Source organism: Battus philenor, unplaced genomic scaffold (assembly GCF_028537555.1).
Source record: "Battus philenor isolate CCGP_79_NKW_IND1 unplaced genomic scaffold, ilBatPhil1.0.hap1 SCAF_26, whole genome shotgun sequence".
Lineage (NCBI taxonomy): Eukaryota > Metazoa > Arthropoda > Insecta > Lepidoptera > Papilionidae > Battus > Battus philenor.
In genome coordinates, this window is record NW_027181689.1 from 1,021,198 (window position 1) to 1,036,586 (window position 15,389).

General features: G+C 35.0%; 1 protein-coding gene across 1 annotated transcript in view; it reads right to left on the reverse strand.

Annotated features, from left to right (window-relative positions):
- The window catches only part of GABA-B-R2 (gamma-aminobutyric acid type B receptor subunit 2), a 49,153-nt gene that overhangs the window by 13,505 nt on the left and 20,259 nt on the right, over positions 1-15,389 (reverse strand). Inside the window, exons 14-21 of the mRNA XM_068768640.1 lie at positions 14,610-14,732; positions 13,181-13,291; positions 10,643-10,771; positions 7,211-7,306; positions 5,815-6,000; positions 4,046-4,163; positions 2,161-2,248; positions 573-750 (exon numbers count right to left, since the gene is read on the reverse strand). Coding sequence (XP_068624741.1) covers positions 573-750; positions 2,161-2,248; positions 4,046-4,163; positions 5,815-6,000; positions 7,211-7,306; positions 10,643-10,771; positions 13,181-13,291; positions 14,610-14,732 — 1,029 coding nt within the window. The remainder of the gene's footprint in view (positions 1-572; positions 751-2,160; positions 2,249-4,045; positions 4,164-5,814; positions 6,001-7,210; positions 7,307-10,642; positions 10,772-13,180; positions 13,292-14,609; positions 14,733-15,389) is intronic.

Genomic DNA, 15,389 nt, shown 5'->3' on the forward strand with positions numbered 1-15,389 from the left:
TTCTGAAAGTTTCTGATCTTCACCACTTCATCTGGTGCCGAAGAAGGACAACGACTGGTGGCCGTGCGGGTACTACCGCTGAATAAGCGTACCGTCCCTGACCGATATCCCATATGTGGGGAACCCCACAAATGTCATTTAAAATTATGATTAAGAAGAATGACATAAGAAAATCAGTGTGACCTCCAATTAACTGCATGCCTCGAAGATTAGCATCGGACTAAATGAAGATTGCTAAACAACAGCTTGAGGATATGTTACGCGACGGTACAGCAATACCTTCTGAAAGTTCCTGGTCTTCACCACTTGATCTGGTGCTAAAGAAGAACAACGGCTGGAAGCCGTGCGGAGACTACTGTATGCTCAATAAGCGTACCGTCCCTGATATCCCATACGTGGGCAACCCCACAAATGTCATTTAAAGTTATGAGTAAGAAGAATGACAAGAAAGTCAGTGCGAATATTATTATTATTTATGGGAGCACTCTACAATCTCCACAGGTTAAAATAATCGACGATTCAAAAATCGCGGGTAACTACCTGAATAAAAATATTTTTGATTTAATTCATACCTCTGTGGACCAGCCGTAAGGCAGTTTCGCCAGCTGGTCTTTCTCAGGAACGGCTTTAGATGAAGGTGGGCTGGTGTAGTCAAGGTGATTCTTGAATGAAACATTCTTCGTTTGCTCCTTCTTCGGTTCCTTGATGGTCACTTCTTTCACCGGCTCTGGTGGGGCAGATGGTTTCAGCCTGGGGAATTAAAACATTTTTATTGAAAATGTTGACTATAAGAATTTACCATGTAGTAGTTGAAAGCAGTACTACTAAATAAAGGATGTATTTAATGTAAGATTTGTTTATATTTGGATTAGTTATCTGTGTACACCACTGTTTCCCAATGTTGGACCCACGCCCGAGGGGGCGGAAATTTGATTGTTAAAGGGAGCAATTCAAAACTCAACACGAGTTTAACCCTTTCGCTTTAATAAAAAATATATATATATTACTTATGGGGGCATAAAAGTTTTTAATAAGGTTAAAAAATATTACTCTACAGTACCCGGCGATAAATATTGCACTTCGACCTTTGGAAAGAGACATTCGGCTAATTTTGTCTTCGTAGAGCGTTGTCTCTGTTGTCCGAAATACAAACAATCTGTTATCTATCAGGAGCTGTTGCAACAAGTAGCATTTTCTTATTTTGATAATTATTTTTATTCTTTGTATAAAATACACCAATTTTTATATATTATTCTATTTTTATTATATCTATATATTGATATCACAGTAATACATGACTTTCCATAAATGAACGTAAGCTAAGAAGGTGCAGCCTTGCAGCGTCCTATATAATGAGTAATTCTAGAAAATTTTATAAAAAAAATATTTATTCGTGTTTAGCTACTCTAAGGATGTCTATGTCTTTTAAAGCTTAGTCTTTTAAAGTAAGGCGATAATTTCCGCTCATAATAATGTTACGTAATGTACCCACATTGTGGTGTTTCACTCCGAGTCAGAACCCTCTCACTCGGAATGAAACAGCACTGGTACAGAAGGAGTCCTTTATTCACAAATCAGATGGTCACCCTACTTTAACACAAAGTATACTTTCGCTTAGTCCAAACTACGCTTCCAAATCGCTCAAGAAATCACTGTCCAAATAACTTACCAAATAGTCACTTTATATCACTGATCGTAGATCTTAATCTTATAATTCTAAAAACAACATTGAACTGTCGATATGGGGAGTACACCTATTTATACTACGGAGAAGGTTCTAGTAAGTTCGAGATAGTGTTTGGTTAGAATTTCCGAGAGCCGTACACAAAAATCTATAACTTTAAGTTCACGCGTGTTTACGGAAATTTTGTGTTTTGCGTTTACTAGGGTTCCGTGTTTATTATTTAGAGGGTTTTTTATTTAAAAACTTATTTATTTAAAAACTTCACTCAGGGAATCTCCAGCTTTTTAGTTATAGATAAAACGTAAAGGTCTTTTTGTAAAATAAATCTAGAATTAATTTCCGAAGGCTTAGTTTAGATTTAAGAATTGGACTTAATATTTGTTGTACAGCAGTGGTAGTACAGCGGTAGAGGATTGAGATTTAAACCGTGTTTTGTAACAATACTATTTGCTTTTGCTTTTGCTATACTGTCTTACCTCTCGAGGTTCGTCTGACTTTGGTGATACTCGGACTCTGCCCCAGCTGAGGCACTGAGACTGCATACCGATGTAATATCTGAAGTCTCTGAAATACAGTTGCTAATGCTTCATATAGGCAATTTGTTTTTAAAAGAAGATAAAAATAGTTTAACATTTTTTTATTATTACAAGGATCCATGTTCCACAGATTAGCGTTCGTGCCTTTGATATTTGCAACCATTATTTCCGTTTTATTTTGTCTCATGTTTTTGCATGTATCTTTATCTATCTTAAAGACGCTCTGTGCGACCACTTCCTCATGCCTACTCCACGTTGCCATCCTTAGGTTGTGCACCAGTGTCTGTGCAACGGTTGCCGTATTCACATCGATGAACCTTGCGATCGCATCTTGAGTCTGCGTCGTTAGATTTTCGAGGTTGCGTTGTTTTGGGTTCGAGTCTTAAATTTTTCTTTTAAATTTTCTTTTTTTCTCAAAGATGGTAACAATTTTGTTTTTAATTGCGCCATACCATCAACACTCGGGGATTCTATTTCTAACTAAAAATCAATGCAATTTGAATACAGTTTTATTTTCACTTTGTTTTGCTAATTTAAGAGTTCAGTTTCAATTTTGTAGTGTGTTGTGCTTTTTTAAAAAAAAGAGAATAATAAATTTATATAAATTTTTAAGTATTGTTTCTGGTTACAAAAAAAGTAAATATTATTCCAATTAATTTATTGGCAGAGTTATATTATTTTTGTTTTTAAATGTTTACTTTGTTCAATTTTCTTTTTAAAAAGTAGTATTTTCGTGACCCTGGAACCTTCGATCATTCTATTTTTTTATTATTTTTTCATTGATTCTTCATGGTTTGCTATAGAAAATCCTCATTCACTTTGCGGCGTTTCAATTTGCGTCGTGTTTTTTGGGAACGTAACCACGACGCAAAGTGAGGTATTGGTGTATATATTTTTATTTACAATTAATTTTTTTATTTTATTATCACAGTTCATTTCTTACCAGTATTATCTACCTACACGACCTATGTTTTATTTTGTATTATTACATTTTTATAATATCGCAAGAAGATGCAACAAGTCTCATCATCTTCCATGAGAGAACCGATGTTACCGCTGGTGATTTTTTCCTTCCATCTCTATCTTACAATACTCTGTTTTCCGTATGAAAGCCTGACAGGTGCTTGGGTGCCTATCGTTGTCTATCTTATTGTTGGGATTGGGATATGTTTTATCAATAATATTTTAATCATTCTCTTTAACTATATTCTCTTCACTCGTCCTTTACAATATGCAGGAACGTTACATTTCAGATATAAATATATTTTCAGACTTTTCTAACTTGCATCTTTCGTTCCTCACAAATTCTTTCTCTCTTTCTGCGCATCTTTCACAAAAACTTCACGTTTCTCTTTCACACATCGCCTTACTTTCCTCATCTATATTCCTGATTACCTTTGTTTCTTATATCACAGCATATTTATTTATACTTTGTATCTATTTATTCACTCCATAATCATCTATACCTTACTCTTTTATTACATTTATCTTTTTTGGTTTCTTATCGGATTTTCTAGTATTAACATATTTGCCTTGGACATCTATAGGTTTACATTATGATGATTATGTGTGAAACATTTAAATTCGAATAAATGTTTAATTTCAGTGAGGATATAGATCTTGTTCTAATATTTCTGCAAGGTGTTATAGTACAGGATGTACAGGATAACCCGTTTAGCGCAGAGGGCGACCACCGGGGGGGGGGGTTAGTGGGTAGGAATCCCACATACCCCTGTCCTCCCCCCAGAGGCAGGGCATCTTGAATACCGGAAAATTACCCCCACCGGAAAAAAAATGATGTACAGAATATAGTTGTAGAACAAACCAGGATGACTAAAATTCTCCCGAGCGGCAGCCGGGCGTGGACGCTGGGGCACCGGAGAACGTGCGTCGCGCACCGAAGACTCTGAGCTGGCGTCGCTGCCCAGCTTACTAAGCAGCATCTGGAAGGTTCCCAAGGTTTTCCAATGTATTTTCGCCACCACAGCACTTTTAATAAATATATTTAATAAACATATTGTGGTGGTTATGGAAAAATATGTACCCAGTCCGCCATATTGGAACGGCGTCCATCTTGAATTTAAAATTTTGACATAATCATCGTGTTTTACTAGTGCAGCCCTTTGATACCCATATTGAGGGGGTTAAGGAAAAATATGTAATCCGCCATTTTGTATCGGCGGACATCTTAGATTTATAATGTTATTGATTTTATTATATTGTATTGTCATCGAAATTAAATGTGTGTACCAAATTTCAAATCAATCTGACAACGGGAAGGTGCTTAAATTTCAATTTCTAATTTTGACCCAAACAAATAAATTCCGTACGGGTCGAACTAAATAAAACCGTTTAAAAACACTCTTAATGATAACGTAACATTGTTATAGACATTACAATATAGATTTTATGAAATCGTCGTCTTCTTTCTTAAATTGTTATCAAAACAAATTGATCAGCATATGATTAATCGGGGTGATCAAGTGACATCTGATACAACATCATTTTGGCTCTAGAACATGCACATTCGATTAGAGTCACAATAGATTTTGCTAAAAGAGGTCTGCATGCAGCGGTATGCGATGATCTTAACGAAGTCGTCCATCTTTGGGGTGTACATTCTACAATTATTTCAAATTGAAATTTATTTATTGATTTTACGAATCTACCACCTGTTACGATAAAATATATTTCATATATGAGAAGAACAGGTGAATGAAATTCAGAGGAATTATATATATATACTAGCTGATCCCGCAAACGTTGTTTTGCAAAAAAAAATGATATTTTAACTTACAAATAAATAATAAGTGTTGATCGTAGAGGGGTTAAAATTTATGGTTGTATGTATTCTTGTATGCTGTATCATAAAAAAATAAAAACAAAAAAATTCGTTAAAAAAATAAAATTTTTTTTTAGTGTGAACAACCTTTATCACTTAGGGGTATAGAAAATAGATAGTAGCCGATTCTCAGACCTACTGAATACGCATATTAAATTTGGTAAAAATCAGTCAAGCCGTTTCAGAGGAGTTCAAGTTCGAACACCGTGACACGAGAATTTTATATATTAGATTTTTACAAGTTCTTTTATTTATTACAAGACTAGCTGTTCCTGTGTCTTCGTTCGTATGGAATATCATTACATTATACTAATTTTTCTAAAATAAAAATAGGTTAAGTTATTCCTTATTACATCAGATATGTTTACAACATTTGTCAGCATATAGCTTATTCACCTAATTCAAATTACTTAGCGTGCTACGACAGATGGCGCTAGTCGTAAACAAAATGGGCACCGAGCGGTAAAATCGACATTATAAAAAAACTCACAGATATAATAATAATTTTAAAAAACTCAACATGCGAAATTATATTAAAATTAATTATTCAAAAATTCACTCTACACTAAGCACAGTCTGTCTAGTAAATTGAATCACATTTTTGACTGGCGTACAGCGAGAACACTGAAGTTATTAAAAAATTCCAACAGCTGCAATAGAGGTTTGGAAAGGCCTCGATTAGGTAGTTTAAGCCGTCAAGGTGACGATCTTAGCTAACCAGCTAATGATGAACAGAATGATGATGAACATACCTGAAGCTCATTCTCCTTCGCTTGCAGGGTGCGTCGGTATCTATTATTGTACTGGCGAAGTTCTTTAAGACGTCGCTCCAGCTCTGGTCCTGGGTCACGGCACTCATGTGTGGTTGTTGGACGTAACGTGGCGCGGATACGAGCGCCAGCCGCCCCAGGCTGCCCGTTGCGTCTCAATTCCAACAGCTGTATCACAGTTTAGTAAATAAATATTATGCCACAAGTAGCGCCATCTATTGACAGATAGAGTTATTAAAATTTATTAATGTTTTAGGTAGAGAATTGAGATTTGCGATCGAAAGTCGCGGATTCGATTAGTAGGATACGTTCTTATATAAATAAACAACACTTTGTGCATTAATTATATAGGATTGACACTACACAAAAATAAATTTCCAGAAGATGGCAGCTGATACCAAACTAAGAGCGCCAACAGGTAGATATTTCTGGGGTATGCCATCATACAATGGTAGTATTTATATAATTATTTACTTATATACTAATATACTATTGGCCTGCTACAATATCTGGCTTATACAAAATGTTAATTACCATATTTATTTTGCTTTACTAAGTACATATTTTTTATATATTTATTTTATATGTGCCTACATATAAATTCATGTAGCTATTTAATAAGAATTTTGAATTTTCAAATAAATTAAACAATATGTATTTGTAAAAGTTAGATGGCAATAATAAAACCATCATAAACAGACATCCATTTTTATCAAAATTTTCGATTATATTTTGATACAAAAAACATGCGTTTTGGTTTTAATTTCTCCTTAAAATTTGTTTATTAAGTAATGTATACTGAACATATAAAAATAAATTTTAAAACAAAGTTTTTTCAAATCTTAGGACCTCTATTATTGTAGTCCGCTTTGTTGCTGCAAGTATAACATAACTTAATTTAATAAATAAATAAAATATGTGTCTTATTAACCCATTTTAATTTGTTTTAATGACGAGTATCACTGATATCTTTTATAAATATGTACAAACAAATACTAATGTTCTAATGAGAACATTTACAATTTATATTAAAAATCGAGCAATAATGTATTGTGTTATTTCTGAAGATGTACTTGCTTTTACAGCTACATTGGCATTTAGAGCTCTGCATTACTGACATATTTTAGTAAAACTTGTATTTTTAATAACAGATGGCGCAAAAGTAATGTCATAATGTAAATATGCTTTAATTTTTACAAATGGCGCTAAATTTCACTGCGCTTTGACATTTATGATGTAGATATAAAGAGAATTAGTTGTCAATTAACAATGGAGTATATCTATATATCCACTTTTGCACTAACTGTTAGTGTTTCGTCTATAATTTAAATGTGCTATATTATAAAGAAATGTTCTAGAAAAAATTCCTTATATTTACCTTGGGAACAAAAACAAGGCATAAAGTGGCTGTCGTGCAGAAAATAATAAATATCGATATTAGGATGAACAGTGCATCCTTGTGATCAGCTAGAACCTGAAATGAAAGAAGTTATTAAAACACAACCACTTTGTACTAGATCGGATTTAGCCGTGGTATATAAACCCGGGTCCATTTTTATATAAAATTTTTATATATATAAACTAATGAAATATGACGGGCCAATAACTTTAGTCGATAGAAAGTTTGCTAGTATAAAAAGTAAACAATAATGAATACAAATACATAGATTTTAACTTTGCAAACACATTTTCTTACAATATTATTATTAAGTCATTTATTATATCCTATATTATTAATTTTTATAAAGGGTGTTTCATATAGTAATTGGCAGGAAATGACCTATACATTTATTCTTTGAAATCATTTACATTTAGAAACAATCACTCTGTATGTAATAGAAAATGTAAAGCACGATGATATACGCTCGCTTTAGGTTTTCTGTATAATTTGTCTTTGAATCAAATTATATTAGATTTATCGTATGTATTGCATTTACATTTCGACGGTTCGTTTGTCGGATGTTGGTTCATTTATTGTTTTCTAATTATCAAGTAAACATGATGAACTGATTTCGTCAAAACTGCCATTAAAAACTCAGTAAATGCTCACTCTCTCTCTTCTCTATCTCTCTGCGTTAAACCTTGAGCTACAAAATCAACCACGATTACTCAAAGAAGAGTAAAAGAATTATCAAGTCAAGTCTATACTAGTCAGAAAATATGCTATGGTATGCTTATCTACTTCAGGTCCAAGCACAATATTAGCAATTGTTTACAGCGCCATCTATTTACAACATCCCAAACGACTAGCGTACTACGATAGGTTGACATCTTAATGTTACCACATTAAGTCAATATGTGGCGCCACCATCGCAAATAAAAAACTACATTTCAAAAGTATGAAAATAATTACAAACGTTTATTATGTGTCAATGTATTGTTATATACACGCTGTATTACTTTGATGAATTCTGTAATATTGATACACATTTTTTCCGAAAATCTCAGATATAACAAAATTATGCAAACCCATCAAAACAGATTCTCGTCTTACGCTATTGCTATGTAAGCATTCGTACCCGATACTACCATTTTAAAAATCATCATATTTATATATATATTTATATATATATATATATATATATATATTAATATATATATATACCAAGCATCCTTTTAATTAAATTAGGATAAGGACCCAATCAAGAACCCATCACTTTGTTGGTTGTTAAAGGTAAAGGAAAGGTTGTTCACTTAAATATTTTTTACATCAGATGAATTAATTCTACATATTTTACACTAGATGGCGCTAGCGGTATTTTATAACACGGTATCGTTTGCACGCCGTGGATTCCTAATAAGCTGGACGAATAGTCCGTAGAGTTACAGTTAAGACGTTCTCTATCTAATAGAAACAAGATTTTTCCAGAAAGGGTTTTGATCACAATTGATCAAAACCTGCAAAATATCTTTATAACTAGGTCCGCATATATTAACATATATGAAGTTATATTCAAGTAATGATAAGTTCTACATATATAACTAGTTTTCAACGCGACATCATTCCCTTGAAATTTAAATGTGTGTGTATATATATATATACATATATGATTAAATATATTAGCTCAAAAATGCTTTCATTATGATATATATATATATATATATGTAAATTTTTAAAAAAATTTTTAAATGAAAGTAGAGGAGCCGGCCTATGTTTACTTTATATTACTTCAGCTACTTGCCCAGTAAGATTACCCGGAAAAATAGATAGACAAAATCCAAAAATGTAAGTTTTATATATAAACCGTAAATATATTCATATATATGTAATTAAAAGCGTGTTATTAAAAAGACTAACAAACAATGCAGTTTTATTAATTTGTATAGATATAACCAAAGCGACAACTTAGGTATAATAACTAAATATAAAAGAATTCAAGATTATTGCTCCAAAACTATATGAAATAAAAGGTCGCCTTTGTTTTGGTTGCGTCGTGACACTTTTATAAAGAAAACTTAGATAAATAATCTAATCTAACATAGTACCCGGCAATAAATGTTGCACATCGACCTTTGGAAAGAGACAATCTTCTAATTTCGGCTTAGAGCACTATCTCTGTCTCACACTACCTGTGTGACGTTTTGTCAATCATGCGAAAGTCGATGTTACAATATTTGTCACAGATTATTGTATGTTTTATTAAATAATTATTCAACTTATTCAATAAATCTAAACAACAGCTGAATAAATAATCCACAATTCAATAACTCGTCTACAATTTAGTTGTATTACGTTATATCTATTGTAATATTTTAACTTCTTTTAAATTGACATTTGATTTGATTGACAAAATGGCGGTCAACAATTTTCTACATAAATACATAACTACATGAAAATCAGTATATAATTAAATATTTAATAATTTATAATGAATATTTTTTCGATGTACATTTACAATGTTATAAATTTCACACTTTGTGTTTTAATTATATAGGATTGCCACTCGCAGCAGCGATCTTTGCATACCATAATACCACACTTTGATCGCCAACCTACCAGACGTGGCGATTATGGTACATCCTCCCATTATCTTAGGGGAGACCAATCTTGCAGTGAACGTCTAACTAAAAAGAGAACTTTTATTCTATTTTTTCAACACACTTACCAAAATCATTGCTAAAAAAATCCGTAAATAAACGAATGTAAAATTCCTTTTTTTTCGTTTTTCTTATTAGTCAACAGAATACAACGTGAATATTATTCGACTGATGGTTTGATGGGGTGTTAGCTATGTAGGTGTGATTGAACCATATTATTGTTAAGTGTATTTAAATATCATCACAAGTGTATCAAGATATAATTATTATAAAGGTAGATAAGCCACTTAAAAACCATGTTCAATAATCAATAATAATGGTAATAGAACTGGATTTGCCCAATAGAAACGAAAGTTCTGGATTTTATCAGAGCTGAAGACTGGTCGTCATATATCCCTGATCTTAATTCACTGGATGATGATTTATATTTAAACTTGCTTTTTGATAATTTGGAGTCCCAAAATCAATCTTCAGGAGTAATGTTATACCGTTAACGCGGTGTAACATGACTCCTGAAGATGCCCCGTGGAGGGGTGAAACACGTGTTGAGTGAATTAACGGTGGTAGTTGTGTTTCGCATTGTTTACCGCACGCGCATTTATCAGCGGGCTGGCGGGCGGTGCACTTTATTGCACGACTACTGCTGCATAGGGGAAGTAGCTATATATAAGTCCTTTTCTTACTTAACACTTATGCAAGCTATATAAATTAAATACGTACAGTCATCAACACAGCTACATCATTAACTATAGAAGCTAATAGTACAACTTACAAGAGCAATTGGTGCGCCCATGATGCACATGATTAGCACGTTGTACACTGACAGGCCGATGTGCTTAGAGTCGTTCAGCGCGGGTATGGAGACATGCCTCGTCTCCCAAGCCAAGAACGCACCGAACACCTATAGAGAAAGATTGATATATTCGTTAAGAAATTGCAGAATATTTTTTAGATGAAGACGGATGACTAAGGTGACCAGTGTGTCTTAAAAAATCGGTAAAAAAACTTTTAAGTTAAACGGTTTTTTAAACGGTTTTATTTGATACCCATATTGTGGTGGTTGTGGAAAAATATGTACCTAGTCCGCCACATTGGAACGGCGTCCATCTTGAATTTTAAATTTCGACATAATCATCGTGTTTTATTAGTGTAGCCCTTTCATTTGATACCCATATTGAGGGGGTTAAGGAAAAATATGTAATCCGCCATTGTGTATCGGCGGCCATCTTAGATTTATAATGTTATTGATTTTATTATATTGTATTGTCATCTAAATTAAATGTGTGTACCAAATTTCAGATCAATCTGACAACGGGAAGGTGCTTAAAATTTCAATTTCTAATTTTGACCCAAACAAATTCCGTACGGGTCGAACTAAATAAAACCGTTAAAAAATCTGACACGTGGTCGCTTAAAATAGGCCTCTTAAAAAGGCTCTATTTCATCAATAAACCAATGAAGAAGGCTTTGAAATCGAATCAGAAATGAGATAATCCTCAGTAGCACGTCTAAAGTGGCAGACGGTCGATGGGTCAAAAGGTTTATCTAGTAGACTAATAAAAGTCAAGGTCAAAATTGTTGGATACGAGGCACGAATGAAGGATGTACTTACCAGGAATGGCAGGACGAAGTTTCATTACGGAACTAAGGAAGATCATCAGGTATGATGATGAAATTACCCGTTACACATGAGCCAACATAACTTTCGAAACCCAAGCCAATGGAACCGAGTTGATAAATCCATGTGAAGATGTTAGAAGACCGAATGAATGAAGAAGACTGAAGGAGTAAAGAAATAAAAAGAATGATGTGAATGAATTAATTAAAAACTAAGTTCTCTGTTCCTAAACGAGAAAAGCTAGTGAAACCAGTTCAAACCAGAACAAACACAGTATCGAAGGACAATTTAATGGTGTTTGTGATGGACGGCCTTTAGTTTGGCACAGTCGGAAGGGAGACATAAAAGAGAGCTGGTGCCAAAACTAATGTGAACTCAAAAAGAGTCCGGGTTTGTATTGTATTCTTTTGTTATCTAATATATAAAATTTCCATGTCGCAATGTTAGTTACCGTACTCCTTCGAAACAGCTTGTCCGATTTTTACCAAATTTCATATACGTATTTAGTAGGTCTGAGAATCGGCAAGTATCTATTTTTCCTACCCCTAAGTGATAAGGGTGGTCCACCCCTAAATTTTTTAATTTATTTTTTAAACAATTTTTTTTTATTTTATGATACAGCATTCAAAAATACATACAACCCTAAATTTTCACCCCTCTACGATCAACCCTTATTTTTTATTTGTTAATTAAAAACTTTGTTTTTTTTTTTGCAAAGCAACGTTTGCGGGATCAGCTAGTGTTATATCTAAAGCAACCTTTTAGATGCTACGCAATAAAGTACAAGCAATTCTAATAAATATGTATCTGTGGTAGCTAAGAGCTTTGGAACATGAACAGATGACTGTTCCGGAGTGGTGATCGAAGATCTTATACTGTGAAATTTCCTTGAACGCTTACGTTATTTCCCGATGATTGTAACCCAGATTTCTCCAGAGTCAAAGTGAATAGATACCTACAAACTGCGTACTTCATCCTCGAAAACTTTATCACTTTCTGATGGGGAATTGGTGATCAAACGCGACAAGAGTGCGTTAACGACCTTGTGAAAATATGGGACGTTAATGTCCAGCTGTGAACGTCCTGAAGCTGAAATAATGAAGCACTTTGATGATGTTTTTACAAATCATCAGCGCTCACCGTCAATTAAGCTACAAGTCATTCTAGCTCGGGATTCTTTGCGAGATGATTTTAATAAAGCTGGTGTTCTTACAGTTGTGTTAATACAAAAAATAATAATAGCCTGTATTCTCCTAGAGTTCTGTTCAAAAATTAAATAAATCATTTATGTCTAAATATATACTTATATACAATAAAATGGTACAAACAATTTCAGATGTAACACCGGAAAGATTTCAAGCTGGCATTAAAAAAATATTACTGAAAAAAAGTATATGATTATATCCAAGAATACTATACTGATGTTAATGCGTGGAATTATATGTTGATGCTAACGCGGAAGCTAAGTTAATTATTGTCGCGCATTTATAAAACTATATTTGTAAAGAGCAACTGTTGAGTTTCTCGCCGGCTGTACCAGAACTGCCTTCCGAGATGGTAGCTTTCTATATGGATAACAATGCTGATATTTTATGTCAATTGACTTATGCTTGTAATAGCCTATTCGAATAAAAAATATTTTAATTTTGGTTTTGAAGTTTATGGTCATAGACTCATAGACATAAGACTTACCAGTAACAGTCCTTTGTAAACGTAGATGATGCCGATGAAAATGGTCATTTTCTCCGATTGGCAGTACTCATTCTCTTGCACGATGACAATGTCCTCGCTCGTTGGATGCGGCTGTGACAGAGATCGTTGACAAACATGAAATAGAGTCTCTGTATGAAACGACTCTGTGTTTGGCACTAATCGGTGTAATATAACTCCTGAAGATGACCCGTGGAGGGGTGAAACACGTGTTGAGTGGTCCGGCGGTGGCAGTTATGTGATTCGCATAGTTTGCCGCATACGCATTTATCAGCGGGTTGGCGGGCGGTGCACTTTGTTGCACGACTACTACTGCATGTGCGGAATGGCTAAATATTGGTCCTTTTCTTACAAAACATGAAATAACTCCTCGTCTTCTTCTTTTCAACGGATAGATGTCTTCTGCAAGACATAGGTCGCTGTCAACACCCAGTGATATCCCGCGATATTAAATGTATAGTCTGTCCACCCAGGCACCCCAATGAGGCTTGGTAGCAGTATACTACTTGGTTTCGGTTGAAGTTGATGCTGTAAGTCCGGGGGATTTTACAGCTTCATAGGAACTGAGTTCATGGAGCAGAAAGGTCCGTGAACTTAAAAATAAAACAGAAGCGGGACAAACGCATTCCAGTTGTACGATGACGTTTGCACGTAGTAAACCGCTCTACCCGAGTGGAGCTTATGTATGCGGCTTGGTATGGCAGCGTGGACCACACAGCCAGGAATGGATCCAGATCCAACCTCGGTTAGCCCACGATGTTCGCGGTTAAGGAGCGGGCGGTCCTAAGAATTGGAGTTGTGGTGTGGTGAGTAGTGTTTTGTTTTATTGTGAATAACGCGATGTCCTGTGTGGATTCTCGCAGGTGAGGAAGTAGCTGGTGCTGTGGGGTTAGAGCTTGCAGTGTACGTGTTCGGTGGGAACCCTGTGATGGGCGTGAGCAGTACGTCTTTGGGACTTCTCTTAGCGTTTTCTGAGTTACGGTGAGAGTAGGAAGAATCACTCGCTATGTTCTTATAGGTTAGGTTATTAGGTAAGTCTTTTAACAAGCAAAGAGAGCAAAGAATGGTTTTACGCAAGTTTTGTACAAAGTTTGTGCCCCAGGGGAAGCCTGCTTGAGCAGATTAGCGATAAAGCGTGCTGAAGATGTGACTGGCTTTAGTCCTGACCTGGCGAATATGTTGGCGGAAGACTAGTTTAGAGTCGAAGACGAGTCCTTCCATGGGATGGGACGGTCGAAGAGGAAGATGGTGATAGTAGTCTCAAGTCAAGTAATTTTAGTTCGTAGATTTATCAGAAGAAAGAATTTTAACTCGTAGACAGTTCAACAATTGTGACAAAGTTGAACTGGTACACAAACCTTTTTAAAAGATATAATTTCCGATATCTTTATTAAATTTAAAAAAATCTTACATAAGGATCCATTTGCTTGGTGGCCCTGAAGAATGGATTCGATATCTGCCAGGTGATCACGATGGCCAAGTCGATCACCAGAAGAACTCCCACCACCATGAACAGTTGGTAGTCTTTTATCACCTGAAAACCACCAGCGATTTATGAGGTAATTGTGTTAGAGGTGATTCTATCAGTGCATCATCATTCTAGTCGTAAAGTTTCATATAGAACTTCTCCTTGGATTTCCTATATGAACGGCTTGAAGCGAGATATGCAAACTCGTCTGGCCAACTTTTGGGTGGACGTCATAAAAAGCAGTTATCTCTTTTACTCGTGCCATGTGTTCCACCTACTACCTTTTGAACTCACTAATCAGCTGGACTATATCAGCTTCTTTCATTCGTCTGTGGATCTTCCCTTGATTCTAACTATGGAGGTATCCTATCTGCGTCGCTTCTTGAGCAACTGTGAACTGGCCAATGAGAACTTGAGACCTAGTTTGACCGAACATTCTAGAATCAATCCATTTCATCATAATTTTTTCTTCTTCTCCTTTTAAGCCCATGGACGCCCACTGTAAGACAAGCCTGTCCCAAAGATCGTCACCATGACCGGACCTATGTTGCCCATCCAGCGGCTTTCCGCGACCATAACTATGTCGCTGGTCTACCTAGTGTCGGTTGGTCTACCAGCTACAATATTTGCCCCACCTACTGCCACTTCAGACGATATACATCGGTGACCTTGGTTCTATTGGGCATCTCCTCATTTCTGTTTCGATCTAGCCAAAAAACTCTG